The sequence below is a fragment of the Camelus ferus genome, chromosome 31 (genome assembly GCF_009834535.1).
Source record: "Camelus ferus isolate YT-003-E chromosome 31, BCGSAC_Cfer_1.0, whole genome shotgun sequence".
NCBI lineage: Eukaryota > Metazoa > Chordata > Mammalia > Artiodactyla > Camelidae > Camelus > Camelus ferus.
The window spans coordinates 15,797,842-15,825,405 of record NC_045726.1 but is presented as its reverse complement, the minus strand read 5'-3'; the positions used below and the strand labels follow the sequence as shown (position 1 = coordinate 15,825,405).

Here is a 27,564-nt window from a genome sequence, read left to right as displayed (position 1 = left end):
TTGACACATTGTCAACTGACTATACTCCAATAAAAATGTATTTTAAAAAAAGAGAAATAAAAGCTTTATTAGCCAAATCAAACTTGAGGGAATTTGTCACTTGTAAACATGTACTGTAGGAAATGTTTAAAAAAAAAAATTCTTCAAAGAGAAGGAAAATGACTAATGGAAGAAATTTGGGTCCATACATTAGAGAAGAAATAAATGAAGGTAAAATTAAGCCTTTTTGTTTTCTTACTCTTAGTGTAATAATGGTTCAGAATAATCATCACAACACTGAATTGACCGACTATGTCTTATGCACCAGTGAAGTAAATGACAGTAACGTTCTAGGGAACAGGAAAGAGGATTTGCCAATATCACAGGGACCCAGCACCCCATGAGAAGCAGCATATAGTGTGTTATTTGACTGAAATAGTCATAAATGTATACTGCAAACTCTTAAGCAACCATTAAAGCTTTAAAAATTTTAATTGACATTGCCAAGGGGAAAGAAAACGGAATCATATAAAATGCACTTAAAATAACACAAAGCAGAAAAAGAGAAGGATGAAACAGTACAATGAAAAGATACCGTTTTAAACATGGCAGCTGTATGAGAATTATCTAAATATCCCAAGTAAAAGACAATCTCAGAGTAGATTTTTTTAAAAAGACCCCAAAACATGTTACCTATACAAAATCCCTTTGAATGTAAAAATAAGGATCTACTAAAAGGATGTATAAAGTACGTCATGCTAACAAACCAAAAAAAACCAGAGTAACTTTATTACTTTCAGACAAAGCTGGCTTTAAGAAAAGGAAAGCGATCAGGAGCAAAGAGCGGCATTACACAATGACAAAGGGGCGGACTCGAGACCGTGTAACAGTCCTTCCGGGTATGTGTCTAAAAACAGATCATCAAAACAGGTGAGGAAAGAACTGGTAACAATTATAGTTTGAGATGTGAACTGAACTTCCACTTGGACTTGATGGATTCATCAGTCAAAACAAGGACAGAGGTGAACTGAGCAGCACCACTGACCAACGACATCTAATCAGCATTTATGGACGATTCTGCCACAGCACAATACACATTTTCAAGCTCAGATGGAAATTTAATGGAGCAAGGCAACACTTGCACGTCGGAAAGCACGACTTAACAAATTTTAGAGTGGAAATCATACAAAGCATTTTCTCAGACAACAAAAGAATGAAGCTAGATTATTAATTAAAGATAGCAAGAAATCGCAAAATATCTGCAGACTGAACAACACACTTCTAAGTAACATGTATGTCAAAGTCTCGGATAATTTTGAAATATTTTTGCCCTACAGGAAAATGAAAACACAACTTCCTTTTCTGTTTACAAATAGTACCACTGTTCACAGCAGCTCTCCAACTGAATCAGATTTGTTCTCCAATCAACTGTGTATGTGACCTTTACACACAGAATACAGTGTTTATCCTAAATTCGCTGCTGACCCTGACATGACAAGTCTTACAGAAAACACTGCTTTCTTGCCTAAAGAGGCAATTCAGGCACAATGGTCTTTCTTATATAAACTGAGATGATAGTAAGAGCTGATAGGAACATAGGGTATTTTAACTGTCCAAACGTATCCTCTCAAGTGTTGCGTAATGATAGTTTTTGAGTAGAAAGTACTTAATTCCTACTACACTTACGCTGGATTCCAGTACAACTAAATTGAAGGCTGCCTTGCAGTAGAAAAGTTTCCAACACCCTTATCATCACAAGATTTGTGTGTGTGTAAATTTTTCTAGCACCCAGCGAGGTCTGGCTGAAAGATCATTCATAAGCGACTGATTTAAAGGATGTATGTCCTGGGTGAGTCCTTTCATGTCCAATGAGGGCTGAAATCTGGTTGCAAGACTAGCCACACACAATGAACACGAAGGACGTCTGTGAGTTTTGCTCATTGATGTTTGATTTCTCGCAGAGAAGTTTTCCATTATAGTCATTGGGTTTTCCCTGAGTTCTCTGATGCTTCACTTCCAGTCAGTTTCCCCAGACCCATTACATTCACAGGGGTTTCCGGTCTAATGTGCAAAAAGGTTCAGTTTGTAGGTGAAAACTTTCCCACGTTCATCACGTACGTAGGGTTTCTCTTCAGGGTGAATACCCTGAACCCCTTTGAGGTCTGGCTTCTTCTGGCTAAAGGCTCACTGTCTCACATTCAATACATTCATAGGGTTCCTTCTGTGAGTTCTCTGATGCAGAGTGAGATGGGAGTTTCTGTAGAAGGATTTCCCACATTCATCACACTCATAGGGTCTCTCCCGTGTGAGTTCTCTGATGCACAATGAGGTCAGGCTTCCTACAGAAGGATCTTCCGCATCTATTACACTCGTAGGGTTTCTGTCCTGTGTGAATTCTCTGATGTTTATTTAGGGTTGAATTATGGCTAAAAGCTTTCCCACATTCAATACATTCAAAGGGTTTCTCCCCCGTGTGGATTCTCTGATGCACAATGAGGTATGACTTACTACAGACAGATTTTCCACATTCATCACATTCATAGACGCTCTCTCCTGTGTGAAAGTCTCTGATGCACAGTGAGCTCATGCTTTGTATAGAAGGACATTCCACATTTGTTACACTCATAGGGCTTCTCTCCAGTGTGAAACCTCTGATGTCTTTGTAGGGATGACATCCAGCGAAAAGCTTTCCCACATTCAATACATTCACAGGGTTTCTCCCCTGTGTGAATCCTCTCATGTCTTTTCAGGAGTGACTTCCAGCTAAAAGCTTTCCCGCATTCAAAGCACTGATAGAGTTTCTCCCCTCCGTTTCCTCTCTGATGAACAGTGAGGTCACAATTTGTATAGAAGGATTTCCCTACATTCTTTGTAGAGATTACCCTTACAGGCATTGTTCCCAGTCTGAACTCTTTGATGCACAAGGTATGACTTCCTAGAGAGAGATTTTCCACAATCATTACACTCATAGGGTTTCTCCCCAGTGTGTAGTCTCTGATAGCTTCTAAGGACTGAATTCTGGCTAAACGTTTTCCCACATTCAATACACTGACTGGGTTTCTCCCCTGTGTGACTTCTCTGATGCAGAGTGAGGTGCGACTTCACATCAAAGGACTTTCCACATTTATTACACTCATAGAGTCTCTTCCCAGTGTGAGTTCTCTGATGCAGAGTGAGGTGAGACTTTATACAGGAGGATCTTCCACATTTATTACCCTCATGAGGGTTCTCTCCTGCGTGAATTCTCTGATGCTCAGCAAGGCAAGACTTTGTATAAAAGGATCTTTTGCATTTGTTACACTCATAGGGTTTCTGTCCTGTGTGAATTCTCTGATGTTTATGTAGGGTTGAATTATGGCTAAAAGCTTTCCCGCATTCAATGCACTCACAGAGTTTCTCCCCTCCATTTCTTCTCTGATGAACAGTGAGGTCACAAGTTTGTGTAGAAGGATTTCCTACACTTTTTGTAGAGATTACCCTTACAGGGACTGTTCCCAGTCTGAACTCTCTGATGCGCAACGAGGTGTGCCTTCCTAGAGAAAGATTTTCCACACTCAGTACACTCATAGGGCCTCTCCCCTGTGTGAATTCTCTGATGTCTTTTAGGGACTGAATTCTGCCTAAAAGTTTTCCCACATTCAATACACTGACTGGGTCTCTCCCCTGTGTGATTTCTCTGATGCAGAGTGAAGTATGACTTCCTAGAGAAAGATTTTCCACACTCAGTACACTCATAGGGCCTCTCCCCTGTGTGAGTTCTCTGATGTCTTTTAGGGACTGAATTCTGCCTAAAAGTTTTCCCACATTCAATACACTGACTGGGTCTCTCCCCTGTGTGATTTCTCTGATGCAGAGTGAAGTATGACTTCCTAGAGAAAGATTTTCCACATTCATTACACTCATAGGGCCTCTCCCCTGTGTGAAGTCTCTGATGCTCCCTGAAGTATGACATTCGGTTAAAAGCTTTACCACATTCATTACACGCATAAGGTCTCTCCCCAGTATGAATTCGCTGATGTACAATGAGGTGTGCTTTGCTAAGGAAGGATTTCCCACATTCTTTACACCCATAGGGTTTCGCCCTGACTCCAGTTCTCTGATGCGCACTGAAGGCAGTCTGAGAGCGCAAGGTCTGCCTCCTTATGGTATCACGACTGAAGTTCCCAACTGTGTCAAGTCTCTGAGATATAGTGAGGGCTGCGTTAGGACTGAAGTTCTTATTTCCAGTTTCAAAGGCCTCTGTTTCTGTGCGAGTGCTCTGATGCTCCCTGCAGTGTGACTTGTGGCTGAAAGTTTCCTCACCTCTGTCTGTAGCCCGCAGTTGAGTAAAAAAGTCTTGCCGCAAATTTTTCCCTTGAATCGCCAGGCTTCTCTCTAAGAGGTTATCAAGTTGGCAGTCTTGTAAAAATAAAGAAAACAAAAATGTCTTACAAGCCTTTAACACATTTCTTACAGGACGCAGCCTTCACACACACGTCCTATATTGTATTTGACTATTTGGTTCCTAGCCACCAATCTCCTCACAATAAACAATTCCAAGTTTATTTCCTACAGTCCTTGAGAAAATATGACAGCAAAATTACAGTACCTATTACATACGTAGTTGGCATTTTAAAAATAAGGAAACAAACTAGTTAAAGATAATAGATGCTCTCAACAGTGGTTCATCCAGGAAACGGGAAAATGACAGACTGGGATGACTGACTACGAGCAGTAAGTAAAACTGCAAAAGAATCAGTCGATACGGATTTTTCAAAGAATTTGGATTGAGAAAGAATATCTGCATCTAGGTCCTTTTAGCTCCCAACATAAATTACAGCACTAGGATACTTATCAGTTCATGAGCTTCCAGCTGGAGTCCCAGTTTTCTACACATCAACCCTAAAATACACTCGTAAGTGGATTGATTTCCTTCTGACTAAAGAAACAATTCTACAGGTCAAGCTCAAATACTCCCAGAAAGTGCTCACAGAAATGCAAACGTACAAGAACTGCGAAGCTGGTGAGGGAAAGCCACGTTCTGACCTGGAATAAACTCACTTCGACATGCTGGCTCGGGTACCCGCGTTCACTCTACCCGGGTTGTTCAGCAATAAACCTCTCTTGATCCTCAAAGCATTAAGTCTTCCCTTTCAGTCTGATTGCTCATTTTCCTGAAACAGTCTTAATCACGACTAAGCTCTACGTAAGCTTCCTGTCTACTTCTCAGCATACACAGTTTCCATTAACTGAGATCCTTAAATATCATGTTTCATCTTATTTCCAAAATCCTATCAAGAAACAGCCTTTCTAATTCGTTTCTAAGAAAAGTTTCTCACACACAAGACGTTTGCCTGCCCTTATCTAGGCAAGTTTCACCTTCTATACAAAATTCCTGCCCTATGCTAAAAACCTGAGATGGCATTCAACACCTCGCTCTAAATACCACAGATAAGAGTTCAGTGGAAAACAACAAATTCTGGAAAACAACATTTTCTACCAACTTCAGGCACGTAAAGTATTCCAGCTACCATTCAGCAACTCCACAGTATTTTCCGGTCTAGCCTAGCCAGCTATTCGTCTCCCATCAGTGGTTCCTCAACAATAATACTGTTCACTTCGAACACTTACCTTCTACTCACGTTCTATCTCTGTGTAACCCTACACCCCAACTTCAGCACTGCTGGCGCATACAGGTATCTTCTGAGGCAATGCTGTTACCCACCTTGGCCAAGACAATCCCTTCCTAGGGCTTCCCACCACTAATTAACACACTCGCAGTAATTACTGCCTACACCATTCGTCTGACAACGAATACACGAAGAGCACACACGCACGCACATTGAGGCACACACGTTTTTAAGCAAATTACCAACACTTAAATCAGGATGCGTCTTAAAACTGAACCACATGCACTGTTTTTTAGCAAGATCTAAATTTTAAAAAAATTTGTCTTTCAACTGATAGCATTTAAGACTCAATAAAACATATTTCATACGTCTTTATGCTCCTTAATCTAAAACAGAATGCTCCTTCTCCCATCTTTTTAATATCCCTCTTTGACATAAACTAACTTCGTGGTCCTTTAAAAAGCAGTAAGCTCCAGAGCTAAAACCAGACCATTTTTGGACACACTGGCACAGAATCAATGCAAACACACGATGATTCAGAATCGAAAGAAATTTGACTGGTGCGTCAATAAATATGAACTCTCTCTCGCCTACCTGGCTCTAGAGTCATTCCGTGGGACTATACAACAATAACTATACACATTACATCCAAGAATATGCAGGAATAAAAGGGGACTCTTGTTTTGGTAGATTATAACACACCAAATAATTTACACACACATATATGTTAGTTTTAACTATTTATCAGTTTGTGTTTTCATGTTCTGACATTTCTCATTCCAAAGAACAAGATACTTTGTTTTTTTGTCTATTATTTATATGACATTCTACCTGCAGACTCTCACTGCTCGATTTTGTATGCGTAATTTTGATTTTAGATTCACAGACCATGGTTGCCCTGCAGTGTTTTATAACAGCCCAGTTTATTACTACATCACACTTTAAGTTCACTCGTAAATAAACATCCAGGTTCTTTCCATATTTGGGCTTTTTCAAATGCATGAAGAGAGTCTTATTTTTGTCTCCTAGTGATGTGCAGGAGTCTCCAGAGGATAAACCTGGGAGCAGAACTGACGGAGTCATGACTGGTGAACTTTAAAGAAAATACCCAATGGTCTTCCCAGTTAATACTGCTGCCTCATGCATTATGTCCTCACCCTCTTGGTATCGAAAGATTTTTCCACACTTGAAAACTGAGTGCACATAAAATCATACTACATTACAATCCGATCCGGATTTGTACTTCCCAGATTACTAATAAGATTAAAACATTCCATTTTCCACATCTGTCATTTATTCCCTTCACTGGGAAACGCCTGTTCATGGCTTTTGCCTTCTTTTTTTTAATGAGATGCTTGCCTTTTTATTCATAATTTTAGTATTTCAAATACTAGTGTCAGAGATAATTGAACAGGTCAGAGAAACAATACAGATATAAGGAACAAACACATGATTTACTGACTCTGACTTCTGTCCAAGGCAGCACTGCATAAGATGGGAGAAAATTACCCATGTGAAAGACAAGTAAACCGTACGCTTAAATGGAAAACCGTGTACCATTTATATTTAACGTCATCATCTACGTATCTGCATGTCTCCCTTCCAAATTGCTAGCTGTAAGATGAGAACACCAATGTGCTTATACTCCATCCATTTTCATGCACTGTTTGGTTACCACATTACACTAGGGCTACTCGTTCTAACCTTCAAGATATAAATCCCCCAAAAGGAGAGTGTTTAAAATATTTCACAGTGTCTACCTCTAACTGACCACTCTGTATTTAATTTCACTAAAGACCTATCTACAATACTCACTAACTCACCTGCAAGGCTCTTCTTTAGAATCTCTTCCTCTAGTAACAGTGGATCTTCTCCTCGTTCCAACTTGAAGATTACGTATGGTTTTGTAAAACAACGCCCTGTAAATGGGAAATGATGTAGGATTTGGGTCAGCTGCACTGGCTTTAACGCATATGAATGTGAGGGAAGGCAAAGTTATAGGAGTTGCACATTGATGGTGCACAGCTGATGTTTCCTATGGCGAGTAAACCACATAATTTTTTTTTCCGAATCTCAAAAGACACTGGTCTCCTTAAACGCCGAATCACAGGGATACAATTCACGGAGTCTACATACACCGAGATCTAACTAAGGCTCTGGATAGGAACTTCCACTCACGGCCATGATGGTGTAGGAGGAATGATGTAGTATGTGAACAACGGGAAATCATACAGACTCAATGGAATAGTGACCCTCAGACATCTGCCATTTACTCCCTTCACTGGGAAACGCCTGTTCATGGCTTTGGCCGTCAGTGCTGGAAGACAAGCATCTCTGAGAGAAGGGAAGGACATTCAATTTCTAGGTTACAAGGTGCATACAGAAAAAGCATTTGATAAAATTCAACACCCATGTATGATAAAAACTCTTACCAAAGTGGATATAGAGGGAGCATATCTCAACATAATACAGGGTTATTTATGACAAACCCACAGCCAGCATAATATTCAGTGGGGAAAAGCCGAAAGCCTTCCCCTCTAGCGTCGGGAAGAGGACAAGGAAGCCCACTCTCACCATTTCTACTAAACACAGTATTAGAAATCCTAGCACAGCAACCAGGCAAGAAGAAGAAATAAAGGGGTTCCCAACTGGAAGAGAAGAGGTAAAACTGTCATTATATGTGGATCACAGGATACTAAACAGAGAAAACCCTCAAAGCTCCACACAAAAACTACTCAAGTTGACAAAAGAATTCAGCAAGATAGCAGGACACAAGATTAATGCACAGAAATCAGCTGCATTCCTTTACACGAACAATGAAATATCAGACACCTGTATTCATATTATATAAAAAATCCTAAAAGTCAACAATAAAAAAACAAAGAACCCGAATTATAAATGGAGAATGGATGTGAACAGACATTTCTCCAAGGAATATATACAAACAGCCAATAAGCAATTAGCACACAAAAAGATGCTCAGTATTACAGAGATGCAAATCATAACCATAATGAAATCCCACGTCACACTCACTGTGATGGCTATATATATACTAAAGAAACAAAAGACAATTCTCAAGTATTGACACAGATGTGAAGCTGGAACCTTCATTCATTCTCATGGGGTGGTAAAACAGTGCAACAGCTTTGGAAAATTGTTTTAGCAGCTCCTAAAATTGTTAAACAGACTTTATTACCCAGTAATTCCTAACTCTGTACCCAGGAGAACTGAAAAGTGTGTCCAAACATGTTTACACAACTGCTCACAGCAACACTGTTCATAAGCCAAAATAGAAACAACCCAAAGTCCATCAACTGACAAGTGGGTAAACAAAATGTGTACATATGTATAGAGACAATTACTTGGCCAGAAACTGAACCGGATTACTGGTACACACCTGGACATTGAAGAACTTTAAACAGATCATGCTCAGTGGGTAAGCCACGCAAAAAGGCTATATATACATTCTGTGATTCCACTGACATGAAGCCTCCAGAACAGGCAAGTCTCTAGAGACACAGAGCACATCAGTAGTTGCTAGGGGGTGGGGAGCAGAAATGGGAAGTGACTATTTAATGGAATGATTCTAAAATTAAAAATTAGACACTTCTGTGTCTCTGTGAATATATTAAAAAGCAATGAATTACACAAGTTAAGAAGATGAATTTTTGGTACATCAATTATAACTCAACAAAGGTGTTATTAAAAAAAAAATTTCTGACAAAGAAAACTCCTGCAGAGAGCTTCTGTAGTGATTTCTACTACAAATTTTCAAAGGACATCAATTTTATACTGCTGCTAGGAATGCGAAGGAAAGAAATAGACAACAACGAGCAGCTACTTAAGGCCTTGGACTAACATCATACTTAGTGCTAAATAAATGAATTCTTTTGCATTAAATCCTAGCCTGTTCAAAAATAGAAATCAAAATGCAGAGAGAGAAGTATGATACAAAAAATCTATATTTATAAATCATACTGTTTAATACATAAAATATTCTAAGGAATCTTCAAAACATTTAGTAGAAGAAAGTAGTCACCAAAATAGAAAGATACATTATCAATGAATATAAACTATAATTCTGTATCATTCCAAAAAACAATTGGAAATTTAAGTTTTAAAAAAATCATTAAATACGGCATCAAAAGATTTAAGGACACATCTCACAAAACAGGCTGAAGACAAGCACACTGAAAACTACAAACACTGCAAAGGAGCATTAAAAGCTTAAGGAAAAGGAGATTTTTCACAGATCAGAAAATTCAGTACTATTAGATGTAAATTTTCCCCCAAATGATCTTCAGATTCAACAGAATTCTTATATGAATACCACTAGGGTTTTAAAAACAATTAAATTCCTATACAGTTCATAGGAAAAGAGCCTATAACAGCCAAGAGAAAGAATTAGGAAGTTATTTTTCCTTCCTATTACACAGCCAGATTAATCAGAACAGTGCACCATCAGTATGAAGACATATTTTAATCAGTAAACTAGGATGGTATTCAGAAATAAGCCTATGCATATATAGACAATTTATCTCAACAGGTGCCAAGGCAACTGAACAGGCAAAGGATAAACAATGCAGCAATTAGATCTTTAGCTGCAAAAAATCAATCACAATCCGTATTTCACACCATGTACAGAGATTAATGGGAAAAAGTCAGATGTAAATGTGAAACCTAAACCAAAAAATTTCTGCAAGAAAAATGTAAGAGAAAATCTGAAAGACCTTCGCTTAGGCAAGGAATTCTTAACTAGGGGAAATGCTGAAAAATGAAAGTAAAGCAAATGAAAACTGGGACTTCATCAACATGAAAACCTTTTACCCTATTGATTAGCAAATAAAAAGGCCAACCTTCCGATCTCCTGCAGATCAAGAGGAAGAATTTCTAAGACATGTATCTTAGTCTATAAAAATCTTTGATCTAGATTGTATAAAGAATTCTTCCAGTTGATTAAATTGAAGAGGAATTCTTTAACTGAATTATAAGACAAAGAAGTCAACAAATGAGAAGGGATCCGAACATACTCTTTTCATAAAAGAATCCAAATGGCCCAACAGCATAGCACATCTGGTCTGCACCATCATCAAAGGCAGATGCTGACTGAAACCCAAGTAGCAGAAGAGGCTTCCAACAACAAAAAGATCAAAGCCCATCCATCGGGTTTACAACACAAAATGACGACGGCCTTGCAGAGCAATTAGAACTACTGTATGTTGCAAATGTCCATGAAAATGACACAGTCACTTTAAAAACATTCGGCAGTTTGGTTTTTTCCCCATATACTGGCATATCTCAGAGATGCTGCAGGTGTGGCTCCAGATCGCTGCAGTAACCTGAACATCACAATAAACTGTTTGGTTTCCCAGTACATACAAAAGTTCTGTTCACATTACAGGGTAGATGATTACATGTATAACAATATTACGTCTTAAAAAACAGTGCACCCACCTTAATCAACAAACACTTTATAGCTAAAAAACACTAACCATCATTTGAGCCTGCCACGAGTGGTAATCACCTTGCTGGTGGAGGGTCCTGCCTCACTGCTGACGGCTGCCACTACTAAGGGTGATGGCTACTGAAGGACTGGGGTGGTTGTGCCCACTTCTTAAAATTAGGTAACAACGAACAATCAAGTTTGTCACATCAATTGACTCTTCCTTTCATGAATGATTTCTACGTAACACGGAAAGCTAATTGACAACATCTTACCTACATTTAAAATTTTCAAAGCTAATCCTCTCAAATCCTGTCACTGCTTTATTAACTAAGTTTATGTAATAAACTAAACCCTTTGTTGTTCTTTCAACAATCTTCACGATGCCTTCATCAGAACCAGATTCCACCTCTAGAGACAACTTTGATCCTTCAAGAAGCACGTCCTTGTCCATTCAGTTTTTATCGCCAGACTGCAGCAGTTCAGTCACATCTTCAGGCTCTACTTCTAATTCTCTTGCTTTTCCCACTACATCTGCAGACACTTCCTTCACTGACGTTTTGAACCCCTCAAACTTGCCCCTAAGTGTTAAAATCATCCCCCCACACTCCTGTTAAAGTTGATATTATGACCCCTTCCCATGAATCACAAGTGCTCTTACGGCGTCTGGAACAGTCAGCCCTTCCCAGGAAAGATCAATCAACCTTGCAGAGACCCATCAGAGCAATCACTATCTATGGCAGCCACAAAATGTATTTCTCAAAGAATATGACTTGACAGTCAAAACGCCTCCTTGAAGAACGGGCTGCAGTATGGATGCTGTTAGCACGCATGAAAACGACACCAATCTCACTGCACATCTCCATCTGAGCTCCTGAGTGATGAAGTACACTGTCAACGAGCATATTCTGAAAGCAATCCTTCTGAGCAGGAGGTCTGACAGTGGGCTAAAGATACTCAGTACCATGAGGTCAACAGACGTGCCATCATCCGGGCTCTGCTGTTCCATTCACAGAGCACAAGCAAAGCAGATTCAGCATAATCTTAAGGGCCCTAGGATTTCAATGGTAAACGAGCACTGGCTTCAAGATAAAGTCACCAGCTGCATTCGCCCCAAACAAGAGAGTCAGTCTGTCCCTTGAAGCTTTGAAGCCACTAATTGACTTCGCCTTAGATGGCATCTTCTTCCAATAGAAGACTGTCTCATCTACTGTCTCAGCTAAACCTTCTGCGTAACCTGCTGCAGCTTTTACATCCACACTCCCTGCTCCCCCGGCACGTCCCTCTTAGACAGATGGCCTTGTCCCTTAAAGCACATGAACCAACCTATGCTGGCTTCAAACTCTTCTTCTGCAGCTTCCTTACCTGTTCGCCTATCACAGAGCTGAAGAGACTTAGGGCCTTGCTCTGAATTAGGCTTTGGCTTCAGGGAATGTTTGACCTCGATCCAGGACTCTAATGCTTTCTCCAATTAGCTAGTGAGGCTGTTTCACCTTTATCATTCACGAGTTCACTGCTCCTGGCACTTTTATTTTTCTTCAGGAATTTTTCCTTTGCGCTCACAACGTGGCTGACAGTTCGCTGCAGGAAGCCTAGCTGTCGGGCTAGCTCACCTTTCAGCAGACTTTTCACTAAGAGTTTCTAGATTTTACTTTCAAGTAAGACACATGCGACTCTTCCTTTCACTTGAACCCTCACAGGCCACTGCAGTTATTAATTGGGCTAATTCCAATATCTCTGTGCCTCAGGGAACAGGGAGGCCTGAGGAGAGGGAGGGAGATGGCGGAACGGCCACCCGTCAGTGGAGCAGTCAGAACACACATGACACTTAACAATGAAGCTTGTCATCCCATATGGGTGCAGTTCATCACGCCCCAAAACATCTACACCGCGACCAAACATGCAGATCACCCCAACAAACAGTCATGAAAGAGGCTAAAACATTGTGAGAATTGCCAAATGACACAGAGACATGCAGGGAGCCAATGCCGGTGGAAAACCGGCACCAGCAGACATGGGCCATGGAGGGGGTTGCCACAAATGTTCCGCATGGAAAAAACCGTAAAGCTAGAAACTTCAATAAACCAAAGCACCATAAAACGAGGTATCCCATAGTTACAAATCCTTGCCGTGAGACCCAGGAAACCACTTACAGGTTCTTTAAACAAGGGAATGAAAATACGGTCACACACAGGCTTGGACTTGAATATTCATAGCAGCTTTATTTATGACGGCACCAAACAGAAAAGGACATAATGTCTCACCAACAATTGATAATATACGGCATAGAACGGGACACTAGCCATCAATAAAAAGAATACAGATCCATGAGTCTCAAAACAATTATGCCAAGGGAAAGAAGCCATGCCATAAACAGTACATAAAGTGGGATTCCATTTGTATCAAGTTTCAAAAAAGGCGAAAGTATTGAAACAGAAGGAGGACCAGTGATTATCAGAAAATGGGTCAGAAGAGAGGACTGATTAAGAAAGGCCATAAGGAAAATTTTTATATGACAGAAATAATCTGTATCATGATTTTGGTGATACAGCTGTATACACTTTTCAAAATTCACTGAATTATACCAAGAAATTTGCTGAATTTTATTTTCTGTTAATTATACCTCAATATAGGTGATTTTTTAAAAGAAGAAGAAACAGAAAAACAATCGCACTCCAGGGAGAGCGCGCGGCAGAGGAGCTCACCCACTGAGACGAGGTGGCGGTAGTTCTCCAGCATCACGTCTCGGTACAGGGTCCTCTGAGCAGGGCTCATGTGCCGCCACTCCTCCTGGGTGAACGCCACAGTCACGTCCTCGAATGACACTGACATCTGTGAAAGCACATTTCTCATCAATCTGAACAATTCAAATTAGGTGACATGGGAAATACCTTTGGAACTAATTCCTGTCATGTTTATGGTTCAGAATTTCAGACAAAAACTGGAAAGTTTTACACATTATCCAAAATCCAAAATGCCTGACAGTATACACTTTTTATCTGCAAGGCCCTAAGGAAACAGGCGTATTCATACTTTTGGCAATGACTTCAAAATCCATCCAGAATTTGATCACTTCAAAGAACAACTGCTAACAGCATCATTTCTTGAAAGGAGTACTGAAGGAGCCTGCTAACTCATCTGTCTCCACTACTGCCTCACAAGGGTCCACTCTCAGAGTTATTAAATTACGAGTCAGGTCATGTCCTTTCTCAGCTCAAATATCTCTAAACACCTTAGTAAACAGATAAATATTGAATTCACAGACAAGGAGATTCAATATGGTGGAGATTTCGGTTCTCCACAAAGGGATCCTCAGACTTAATACAATCACAATCAAAAGCTTGTATTTGTAGGCTCACAAGCTGACTCTAATATTTACAAAGAAAACCAAACAACCTAAAACATGAAAACAATTTTGAAAAAGAACAGAGTTGTAAGAGCAACGCTATTGATTTCAAGACATACCGTACAGCCACTAATGAAGACAGTGCATGATATTAACAAAAATGAAAGACCCAAGTCGAAAGATGTGAAGTCCGAAAGTGATAAACACACACATCCGTGTGTGCACACACATTTATTTAACTGAAGACAGTTCAGTGGAGAAAGTATATTCTGACAAAAAAAATACTCCATTAGAAATAACAATAATAACCTTTATTCATACCTTGCACCACATTAATTAAATCAAAATGATAACAGACTTCAATGAGTTGGCTTGCTGCTTAGATTTGAGAGTCAGATAATATGCTACCTACCTGAAAAAGAAATCGACAGCTGGTGTACTCAAGTTGCAACCAGCAAAACGGTTTGAGGGTCTGCTCCCTCAACTCTTGGTATTTAGAATCTACTTCTGCTACAAATTTACAAGCCCATCCCCAGACCCTGAAAAATCCAGATTTCTGACAGGGCCAATCACCAACACATTGGTTGTTTCCTGATTAGCATTCCCTGAATGAAAGTAAAAAAATTCAACAAACAAAAAGAAGAAATCCAGATACAACAACAGGTATAAGAAGAGAATACTATCACAGCTATATTTTCTCTAAAAATGTTGTAATAAAAAAAAAAACAGATTAGATCTATGGTTGTTTAAATAAAGTGACTCAATTACCTACATCTACACACAAGAAGCAGAAGTACTCATCAAGTCCAGTTTTAGAGATGAGTTTCATGAAATCTGTAACAAGTGATTTTCTCATAGGAATTAGAAAGATGGACAGATAGGTGAAAGGAAGAAAGAAAGGGGGAACGGGAGGCAAAGGGAGAAGGAAAGAGAAAAGAAAAGTGCCCCAATAAGACTAGTATAACCATGACACCAGAACTGCTCAGGGATGTAAGAAAATAACATTATGGGCTAATCTAGTTGCTGATGACAGGAATAAAAATTCAAATATAATAGCAAAACGATGTCAGTTACAAATCTAAAAACAAAAACGAAAAAACTCACACCTACGAGCAAGCAGGGACTCAAGAGCTAGTTAACATTCTAAAATCCATTTAAGCGACCTCTAATATTTGTACAGTTAAAAAAAAAGTATACTTCTACACCAATAAACATAAAAAAGGACTCGTAATTCAGCGTTCAGTCATGACTCAAGTAAAGTCTTACCAAGCTGATTATAAAGGGGAAATAACTTCCCTTGGCAATGGAAGTGTAACACAAGATCAGAGCAATCTGAAATCAAGAGTTAAGTCCATCACAGTACAAAGTGGGGAATGAATAAAGGACTCACCTCACATACTCTCATTTTCTGTAGCTCTTGGGAGACTGCGGAGGACTGTGAAGATTCAGCTGAGGGGACAGAAAGAGGACAGGGTCAGGACACCAGGCCTGCCTTACACTCCCTGCGTCCACCTCCCACCACCTCCGCACCCAGCTGAGGAGCAGCCTCCCTTTGGCCTCTGAAAAGGGAAGGGAAGGACCCTGAGGAAGCACCACCCTGTCCTTTTTCCTGTTTCAAATGATCGTGGGACTTAAACCTATCATTTCTTATTGCAGTAAAATAATTTTGTCTATTGATTTGAACAATACAAATAAAAAACTAACAACATGATTAAAATACCAAAGGATGACAGTATTTCAGCAAAAATTAACAGAAAAAAAGCCAAATGCATGCTTTATGTGTTTCTCTAGCAAAACTTTTACCCCTTGAGTTAAAGACTCCACTAAAAGCTCAATAAAAAGTAAAAAGTACAGAGCGCTTAAAGGCAGGTTTCTAAAAAACGTATTCTTTTAAGTGGGCTGCAGCTTCTGAGAAGGGAGCCTCGATAAGTTTCTTCTGATGACTTAACTGTATGGACGCGCTGTTCCACTCCTGACTCTCACCATCAGGTGAGCCTGGAGAAGTCACCTGCCCTCTCAAACTCAGGACCACCCTGCCCACCTGAGACTCAGATCTGTTTTATGTGTGTTTAATGCAGATGGTGACACCGATAGCAAGAGCAGTTATGAAGCTTATGTGAACACAATGAAGGGATCCAAGTGTCTTCTAAACCCAACAGCGGTATCGCTTCTGCGGGACTTAGTCCCCGGCACTTCGCTAAGTCCTTTACAACTGATCGCATTCCTAACTCTCACCTCAACGCCATAAAGCAGACATTCTTTCGCGGGGGAGGGGGGTATTATTATTTTTTTGAGAGTGCGAAGTTTATTTTTTTAATATTTTTTAATTGCCTTTTGGTGGGGGGGGGGTTAGGTTTACTTATTGTTTATCGTCAGAGGAGTTACTGGGGGTTGAACCCAGGACCTCGTGCATGCTAAGCACGTACTCTACCAAGTTGAGCTTCACCCTCCCCCCCTTTACATTTTTTAATTGAGTTACAGTCATTTTACAATGTGTGAAACTCCAGTGTGGAGCACAGTTTTAAAGCAGACATTTTTTAGCCTCATTTGCACGGGGGCGACCCGACCCCCCCCCCAGGTCACTGCTCCCGGCCCCAGCTACAGGTGACACAGGTGGAATTCGCCTAGTCTCTGGCTCCCACGCAGCGCCGGCCCCGCAGACCTCCCCCCACCCCCCACCTGCCGGGCTGCTCGCGGCCCGCGCCGGCCCCGCGCTCCGCGCCCCCACCCCACCCCCCGCGCGCACCGGCCTCCCCGCGTCAGGCCGCCGCGGGCCTGGGCTCACGGCCCCCACACGCCCCCAACCCGCCCCGAGCGCCCGCCCCCGGACGAGGCCGGACGCGGAGGGCCTCACCGACTCCCCCGGGCTCCGGGCCCCCGCCAGGCTCCCGCCGCGCCGGAGGGCTTCCCGCGGCCGCTCCCGCCACAAGAACAGCGACGCCAGCGCAGCTCTGGGCCACGCGAAGTCCCCGCTCCTCGCGCAGCTCCCGCGCCTGCGCCGACCGGGCTCCCGGAAGTCGCGCTCCCAGGCCCGCGGCGCCGGAGCGCAGAGGCGGGGCCCGGCCGCACATGCGCACAGCGAGCCCTGGGCGCCCAGGAGGGCGGTGCGGCTGGGAAAGAGTCCACCTCCCAACGTTTCTGGCGCGCCTTTCGGTGACTGAAACGTGCAAGTACTTAAGTGCTGCAGGGTGGAAATACGCATGGAAAGAAAATGCGTGTACTTTGGACCCCAGATGGGGTCTTCCACCCTCTCCATACCTGGCCTAGGTGGGCGTTCCCGGGCAAAGCTGGGGAAACTCCTGGCGGAAATTGGATTGTCCAGTTTGCTAAATACTGAGGGTCTTGAGAACATGTCCTAATGGAATAAAATTTTCCTTCTTTCCATACATTAATCTGCTTGTCATACGTGGGCTTCCTCTGTGATGGACAAATAGTATATTTTTTCAAAAGTATGTTCATAAGTTTGGTCATAATTGAACAGAGTGTCTTTTGATTTATTGCAATTTTGAAACCAAGCAGGACCCTGCTGTGCCCTCCTGGGTACAGAAGCCTTTCTGAGTCCCCAGCAACCTTGTAGGAAAAAAAGTCTTCAACCTTCTGGCCTTTCTTGAGTTTCAAACAGCAGTTTTATACAATTATTAATCAAGGAAGTGAAGGAATGTAGAAATGAAGCCAGAGCAGTCAAGAAACAATAGTGCAGCTGTGAAGCGTGGGACCTGGTTCCCCCTCAAGGGATATTCAAACAGCATCTTTGAGTTCTTTGGAGGAACTAAGGCCACCCTACCCGACCCAGGTGGAGTATGGTTAACTTCAGGCTGGGCGCAAGATTCCTGAACACCACTCTGTCACCTCACCACCAACCAAAGTCACACACCCTGCAGCCCCACCCCTACCCCCAATTTTGCCTAGAAAAACTCTTCCCTGAAAACCACTGGGGAGTTGGAGCCTTTAGAGTACAAGCCACCGGTTCTCCAAGTTCAGCATTTGCAGTGATCCCTTATCTGCTCCCAACCCTGATGCTTTGTCTTACTTGGCCTCACTGTGCATCTGGCACATGAACTTGTGTTCGCCATGACTTTCTATGTAAAAATCCTTGAACTCCAAACGCTAACACTAATCATATGATTATACAATGAACTGATAACTGCCAACTACAAATTGTCACTTGCCACCCGCCCGTACAAGGACAGAATCACGTTGGCACTTGCCACCTACCTCTGCTTGGATTAAATCACGAGCCGCTGCAGCCACTGACCTCCAACACACCCTGAAAGGAGTTCAGGGTGGAAATCAGGAATGAGGCACTCTGTGCTCTGGGAAAACTGGCAGAACCAGCCTTCAGATAGTTAAATGTTTTCAGAATAAGATTTTATGAGCCCGAATTCTTGTCTCCTCATATCTGGAAAAGCACTAAAGTCATTAACAGCAACGTCTGCTCCTCTTGACTAGTTGCAAACCTCTACCTGAATGTGTGCCTGATCATATGGAGACAGGAAGGGGGCAGGGCACAGCCATTCAAGGAAGGCCACAGCAATTAACATCAAAATGGTGAAAGATTCAACCCCCAGGAGGCCTTGAGGCTCAGGTTGATGAGAGATTTAACTTCTAGCAGAACTTGAGCTTCATTACACGCCCATTGTAATATATTAACATGGTGAATAACGCGCTCACAGGCACCATGGCAGTCCCGAGGCTGGCCACGAAAGGTCAAAGAATGGGAAATGGCCAACTTCCTGGGAATCCCAGCCCCTTCCCCTTAGACTGGTCCTTCCACTTATCAGCATATGAAACCACCACGCCCATAAAAATCAACAACACGGCGCCTCAAGGCTGCCCCAAGGCTGCCCCTCTCTCTCCCTCTTCGGAGACCGCCCGCACCCTGCCTATGGAGTGTGTACCTGCTTTTACTCTGAGCACCCAACCCCCACACCTCGTGGCCTTTCTCTTGCCTTTCAATGTATCTCTCTGAATAAACCTACCTTTACTCAACTGTGGCTGGCTCTTGAATTCTTTCCTGCGTGAAGCCGAGGACCCACGCTTGGCGGGGCACGTCCCAGGGGCTCAAATGAAGCCTGGGACACGGCCCTCCTCGTGCCCCACATCTGTTTTCCTGCGTCAATGTATAACGCTGAGTTTCCCCTGCCTCTTCAAAATAGTGTCTCAGAGCTATCAGAGGTGATACCTCCTGGGCTATTGTCCTCATTTTGCCCCAAATAAAACTTAACCCACAACTCTTGTTGACGAGAGATCAGCCCCCTTTCATGACGAGCCAAATAACCCAGAGACAAGGGCTTGGAGCTTAGAAGGAAAGAGGCGATTTTACTGCTTTGTCGGGCTAGTGCCTTCAAAACTGAGCCCACCTTGGGGATGGGGTGGGCCATAGCTCGAACAATAAAGCATCCATAGCTCGAACAATAAAGCATCCATAACAAGCAACAGAATCATTTTCTCATCAGAAGACACAGAACATGATGCCTCCAGGCGACCAACTCTGTAGAGGCCAGCAGTTAGATTTCTTTATCCCGTAAGCACTCAAGGTGTGGTCCTCTGGTAATTCAGACTGTTTTCTAAGGTTACAGTCCTGTGACCTCCTTGGAGAAGGACCCAGAGACCAAGCATGATCATTACTTTTAATGACTGGAATAAACTAGAAACAGTAAGATCACTAGCTTTAGATTTAGCAATGGTTCTGGAGCTCTGAGTAGCAACCAGTCAGTCAGGTCAGTTGACCATTTTAAGGGCGAGCATAAGAATAAGCAATCTGTCAGCCTAAGTGCGGCCATTTATTGATTCTCCTTCACTCTCACATCGTGCGATTTTTATTTAGGTCAACATAACCCAACCATGTTTGTTTTATGCAAACTAGATGGCCCTCCTCATGACTGAAGTCTAGCAAAATATTCAATCTGCTTTGCAACGTTTTTTCATGCACCTTCAATTCTGAGCTGAACAAGGCTGTCGAGAACACATTGTTCCTTCAGTACTTAATGGAGTATTTCCTGTGTTTTTTCTTGTATATAAATGTATTTCAACATTGTGTTTTTAATTATGCAAAAAACACACCGTCCTAATTAGGGTCCCTCTCTCTGCTAACACTCAAACACTACACTTTTGATTAAACTGACCTTGTGTTTTTGTATAATTTAAAGCACAATGTTGAAATATATTTATATACGATAAAGAAAACAGTAAAAATTTCATTATTCATCATTCAGTGCAGGCCACTACATGAATACATTTTTAAAAAAGGAAGCTATTCTTTTTTTCTGCATATTTACAACTTGTTTTGACCCTTAATTAAGGTATAATCATGTAGTCAGGTCAAACTATTTAGAACTACATCCTGCTGTTTCTTGCCTACATAGTATTTTAGCGGAGGGGAATTACTTTCATTTAATAAAAACCCTTGTCATGGATGTTTAGTTTGTTCCAATTTTCATTATTGTAAATGTGTAGTAAATATTTGCATCTATTCTTCTTCGCATATTTGCATTTTTCTCTGTGATACAAATACTACAGTCTAGAATTGCTACATTAAAATAGATGTTGGTAGATGTTAACAACAAGCCTCCGGAAAGGCTGTGCTAGTTTATGCTCCCACTAGGATTTGTTAAAGAAAAAGCTATTCTGACACTTACTACAATGGTTAAGAAAGACTTTATTCAAGATGGTTGCAATAGGGCAGAGAGGCCAAACTCAACTCCGAATACAGCAGAGAAAGCTGGGGACTTACAGCTAATGAGCCGAGTGAGCGAATACGTGGATGGAAAATGATTAGCGGGAGACGTCAAATGCAGCAGGATTCTTACTAAGCTGACCTAACAGGATTCTTGCTGAAGACAGTCCAAGGAATTAGACGTCAAAGGTGAGAGATGAAGATCAAGGATGGGAATTCTCTCTAAACTGACTTGGCAGCATTTTTGCTAAAACTGGACTATGTACATCGGTCAAGGATGAAATGGATATGGAATGCCAAGGTGAGAGCCTCGTCAGAATGAGGGCTAGAGGAGCCTGACTAACTTTTGATCAAGAAAGGAGTCTTGGTCACGTGGCATGAGAGTTCCGTTTCCCCCATCCCTAGTCCAACATTGGATTTCATCATTCTTTGATACATAAATACTACAGAGGCTAACTAACTGAACTGACCATTCATAGCCACATATTTCCATTGGGAATTTTCTTGCTATATGTGTGAGAGTTATGAGTTACAATTTTTTATAATAGGTTTTGAAACCAGAGTCCTCTTTATTATTCTGAAAACCCACTTCCATTACATATAAAATTCCATTTTGTACTTGGATCTATTTATAGACTTTTTCTTGTTGTTCCCATGGCCTATCTATCAATGTTCCCTTTAGACACAGTGTTAATAATTTTAGCTTTCTTGTGGATTTATCTACTGTGTGGTACTAATCATTTCTCTTGACTCTCAATTTTCAAAATTTTGCTAGCTATTCTCACAAGCTATTCATCAAGATAAATATTAGTACAAGTTTCCAGGGCCACATTTCTGAAAAAAGCATGTTAAGGTTCAGATTAGAATTATACTTATGAATTAAAATGAGAAATAATTTTCTTACAATAGTAAAATAATGACATTATCCAACCTACCAAAAATATACTTCTGGCCAGTAAATATTCTCTTTTTTAAAATCTCTTAGGCAGATTAAGCATTTTCTATATATAGATATACATATAGGTAAATGTTTATTAAGTTCTTTAAATTTGGTTCTTATTATAGTAAATAAAACACTTCCCAATATGATATAACAAGTATCTATTTGCACATGGGAGTCTTGATGATTTTGCTATATTAAGAATGTGTTTTGCTTTATTTTCTGATTTATTTTTTAAACTAAATCGATGTTAATGATCTTGGAAAGACGTACAGTAGACACACAAGAAGAAAAGGAAAGAAAAACAAACTCATTACTACAGGAAACCATAAATTCACAAAGACAGACATCAAGAAAGAAAGGAACAAGAAAACTACAAAACAGTCAAGAAGAAGAAAAAAAAAACAGTAAGATGGTAGTAGTAAGTTTTTAAATATCAGTAAATACCCTGAATCTGAACAGATTAAAATTTCTAATTAAAGACAGAGAGTGATTGAATGAATTTATTAAAAAGCCAACTATATTCTACCTAAAGAGATTTTGTTTAGCTATCATGACACATGAAAAGGAGGGGATGGAAAAATATATTCCATAAAAATGAAAATCAAACATAAGCACAGGTAGTGAAGGAGTCACAGGCACGATGGCTTCCCTGATGCTAAGAGACAGAATTCGCTGTGATTGATAAACTTGTTTTCTTGGAGTACTTTGTAACTGACTAGCCTGTTTTTCCCTTCTGCTATTTTTAACTTGCGTGAATGATTACTTGCTTAGCAACCCCAACCCTATGATTTACGCCCTACCCTAAATAACTTGTATCCAAAACCCAGAAGCTGTTTTTCAGAAAGAAGGTCGTGAAACAGTAACATTGAAGCAACATCCAGATCCTCCAAGAGAGCCCATGACACCAGAGGACTCAGACCTGGCAATGCCAAGGCTGTGGGCAACGACCTACTTAACAGACCTCCAGAAGTTCTCATGACACAGGATAAACTTTTGTAAAAGACCGTATTATTGGTTATCACTGATACGCTCTGTCCCATTTGCCTACATAATCACCAAGCCCCAACCCCAAGATGGATTCACAGTTTCCAAGACTCTAGCCTGCTGTGACTCCCCTCTGCCGGGCAAAGCAGTCAGTGGCTCTACTCTTGGCTCCCAAAACTCTGCCTCCGAGTTTGAATTTGCTTTTCCGGGTGCAGAGGCTGACTTTCCAGCAACAGTACCTACACTGATAACAGACGACCAAACAGAATTCAAGCACAAAATTTAACATGAGACAAAGAAATCATTATATAATATTGAAGGGTCAATTCAGCAGGAGGATTTAACAACAGTAAATTTTATGCAACTGACATTGGAGCTCCTAAATATATTAAGTAAATATTGACAAGAAAAGCCCAAGACCTGGGTGGCTTTACATGTGAATTCCACCAAGAATTTGAAGAAGAACTAGTGCCAATCTTTCCAAATCCTTCCAAAATATTGAAGAAAAGAAAACACTTCCAAACTCTTTTTTTTTTCTTTTTCTTTTTTTTTTTTTTTTTTTTTTTTTTTGCTGTCAGAATTACACTGCTTCCAAAGCTTGATAAGGATGTGGACTAGGAACAAAAACCACAGACCAATATTCCTGATGAATATAGAGGCCAATCCTCGATGAAATACTAGCGATTCAGAATTTGTCACATGATAAAAGCATCACACACAGAAAAAGAACGCAGATCAAGTAAAGATGAATACAAGAAAGCAGCTAGAAAGATGGAAGTGCTTACTTACCTCCGTGGAGCAGGAAAAGGGAAGGAGAGAAAAAGATCGAGGCTGTAGACTCTTTTTTGTTGTGTTATTTAATTACACTGAATTTTTAAAATGTGTTCCATGCTTTTCAATTTTACATTTAAAATTTAAAAATTATTTTAAAGTTTAAATTTTAAAAATTGTTAACATTTAACATTTAAAAATTATTTTTAAAATGTTTCAGCGCCTTTTTCTAATGAAAAAAAAAAGTGGTACATGATTACCAGCAGGTGGCACTATTTTCCCTCAGCGTGAGACTGTCTGAATCCTGCCTCCTCTGCTTTTCCCTCACTCGTTTAAGTACTTTAAATTGTGTAGATTTTCATCGCAAGAAATGAGAAGCCCAAACGGATTGATCTTTACCGCGAAAATTGTTTCTATAGATTTTAGGCAATCACAAAGTATTTCCATAGTGACGCCGCTAAACGGAAGTGATCACGTTTCCTGATTCGGTCCATTTATCCTTACGTTTTTTTTTTTGTAAAGCAGAGATGACGTCACTAAACTCTCTTCTTTTTCATACACGTTTGCCTTCAAAGGAAGCCGGTAACTTTTCACCGAGCCAGCTTATTTGTTTAGCTACTTAACCTGAGAGTTTTACAAGTTCATTAAAAAGCATCACATTTTGAAAGTACAAATACTGTTGGGTCCCCATAATACAATTTGTTTATTGATCTATTTTAATGGAGGCAATGGGGATCGAACCCAGGACTTCATCAATGCTCAGCATGCGCTCTACCACTGAGCTATATACCCTGCCCTCCGGATAATATAATTTGGAATATAAACAGATACAGATTACAGAGAGTCCGTGTAGAGATTGATTTTACCTAACCCCACCTCCACTAGCTCAACATGACTTTTTCCAGAAAAGCAGATCGTGAAGCAACAGAAACGGTTAATTTGTTGACCACCAGTTCCTGAGTGCTGCTCACCTATGATTGCCTTATCCACGCCCTGTCCTGTCTGGCACCTAAAATGTGCACACTCTCTCCCCCTTCCTTCTCCTGGCATTCATTCTCCCCAAACCTGGCATTCATCTCCGCCTCTCACCTGTCAGCCTGTCTCTCCACCGCCCACCTGACAGCAGTCTCTGGCTGCCTGCTTTCCTCCCACTCACATCACTCTCTGCCTCACCCACTCTTCCCCTCCATCCAACAGTGTTTTCCCAACATCTTGCATTTCTGCAAATGTGTTTTCTCGCCATCGTTAGTCACGTGCCTTGGCCTTTCTCTCGGGGTCAGGGTTAGGGCTGGGGTCGGGGTCTTCCGTATTTCTTCCCTTTTACTCTCCTTCTGAGCCTGCTTCGCCCTCTCTCTTTTTATCACACATTCAGTAACATCTCAACGCCCTCATAAAGAGATGTGTGGTGTGCTGTGAAAATAATTAAGGGCTTTACAGACAAGTCACCACGGTGTCTGTAACAGGCATCTGGGGAGTATGGAAACCAAAGAAAACTGAAGCTGGCTTTTTTTTTTTTTTTTTTTTTTTCTGGTACTGAGTAACTTGATATTGGTCAATGGCAGAAGTATTTTTGCCTTAACTTTAAAATGAGACTTGTAAATGGTGAGACCCGGGCTGAAAATGAATGAGCTGGGATTAGAATGACAAAAGAACGGAAAGATATGGGACAGGTGACCTCATAAGTGAGTGATCTGAAATGGCTCTTTATTCGCAGTTTTTCAGGAGTGTTTCCTTATCTGTAAAAAGGACATGATACTATACATGCCTGAGGTCACACCCTCTGTACAAATCTTGATTTCCTGTCCATTTGGGGGTGGGGGTTGGGGGGAGGTAATTAGGTTTGCTGTTTATTATTTGTTTGTTTGTTTTAGTGGAGGTACTGGGGATTGAACCCAGGACCTCGTGCCTATAAGCACGCGCTCTGCCCCTGAGCTGTACCTTCTCCCTCTTCCTGTCCCTTTTAAAAATCTGTCATTTTAACACACAGCGTTTGCACTTCCCTTAAATTGGCACACAGGCAAGAGCTTCTGCAAAGAAAGGGACTTAATACAAAACTTCATCCAGTGATTCAGGGATCACTGTAGGAAGCTATCAGGGCATTCTTTGTATCCTTAGAGGAAATTGGGGGAATTTGGCTCCATGGCACGGTGATAAGAAATAGAACTTTGTACTTTCCTAGATAACGAGCCTGTCATTGACTTGGATCTGCACGTAAATCTTACCCGCTTCCCAAAGTGGGTCTGGTCCATAGAATCATTCAATTTCTTTCCCAGTCTTTGGGTGGGATTTGTAAGTCACTCCCTTCACATATATACGTTTATTCATTCAAAAAAACACTTGGTCCTGGGTTCAATCCCCAGTACCGTCCACTAAATAAATAAACCTAATTACCTCCTCCCCCCAAACAGACCCCTAAAGTTTAAAAAAGCATCTGTACGGTTACTTTGCTCTCTTCTGATTTCTTGAGACATGAAAAAAGGAGACAGTATGGATTTGCTTTCCATGGGAGTAGGGACAACAGAAGGGGGTTTTAGAAAGTGGCGTTGAGTGAGAGCCTTAAAAACCAGAAATGGGGATAGGAGAACCATCTGGAGTTTCCACCATTAACATCGAATACAGCACAGCTTGTCACACCAGCCAGCTCTGCTCCATTAGTATTACCTTCTTTTTGTGTCTTTTGCTCAGCAAAATTAAATATTAAAAAAAAGAACTTGGTAATGCCAGGATTATATAGTATGTGGGTTAAAATGAAGTTGACATGTATTCTTTCTTTCAGAGTGAGTTGACTAAGCACCTACTGTGTGCAAGGTGTTCTGTGTGCTAGGGAGGCGGCGGTGAAGTAGGCAGGCAGAGTGACCCAGCAGGAGCTTCGATTCTGGTGAGAGGACACGATCGATTAAGCCACTAATACATTAGCAAACAAGACAATTTCAGATAGTGGTGAGACAGTACAGGTATCTGTCAGCTGCACAGCTACTTTAGGAGTTTAGGAGATGGAGTAGACGTTTGGGCTGAGATCTGGAGGATGGAGTGATAAGCGTAATGAGATTGGAGGGAACCGCACCCCAGGCACAGGGAACTGGTGGCATAAATGGCCTGATTGCACAACCAAGCCTGGAACCCAGACAGGCTCCCCGAAGGCGAGAGTGATAAGAGAGACTGGCAGGGAAGTAGGGAGAAGCCAGGCTGTATGAGATTTGGCACTTTGGATGTCTGTGCACGTGCAGACGAAGACAAGTAAATCATAAATGTTCCTCAGTTCACATCAACGTAACACACATCCGAATTTCAGAGTTATTAAAACCTCTTTTTAAATGGTCTCAAAACAAAAAGGAACCTTCCTACACTGTTGGTGAGAATGCAAATTGGTGCAGCCACTATGGAGAACAGTATGAAGATTCCTTAAAAAACTAAAAATAGACTTGCCTTAGGATCCAGTGATCCTATTTCTGGGCTGTATATCCTGATAAAGCTCTAACCCCAAAAGGTACATGGACCCCGATGTTCACTGCAGCACTATTTACAACAGCCAAGACATGGAAGCAACCTAAATGTCCATCGACAGATGACTGGATAAAGAAGCTGTGGTATATTTCTCAGCTATAAAAAAGAACGAAATAATGCCATTTGCAGCAACATGGATGGACCCAGAGATTATCATATTAAGTGAAGCAAGTAGAGAGAGACAAATATCACATGATATCTCTTATATGTGGAATCTAAAGGAAAAAAAAGACACAAATGAGCTTATTTATAAACCAGAAATAGACTCACAGACATAGAAAACAAACTATGGTTACCAAAGGGGGTGGG

The 27,564-nt window shown here is 41.2% G+C and overlaps 1 protein-coding gene across 1 annotated transcript in view; it reads right to left on the bottom strand.

Moving 5' to 3' along the window:
* Window positions 1–18,603, bottom strand: part of LOC102520591 (zinc finger protein 2 homolog) — a 45,524-nt gene extending 26,921 nt beyond the window's left edge. The window contains 2 exon segments of the mRNA XM_032470963.1: window positions 17,232–17,558; window positions 18,593–18,603. Of these exon segments, the coding sequence (XP_032326854.1) occupies window positions 17,232–17,448 (217 nt within the window). The 5' untranslated portion in view covers window positions 17,449–17,558; window positions 18,593–18,603.
* Window positions 18,604–27,564: the final 8,961 nt, after the last annotated feature.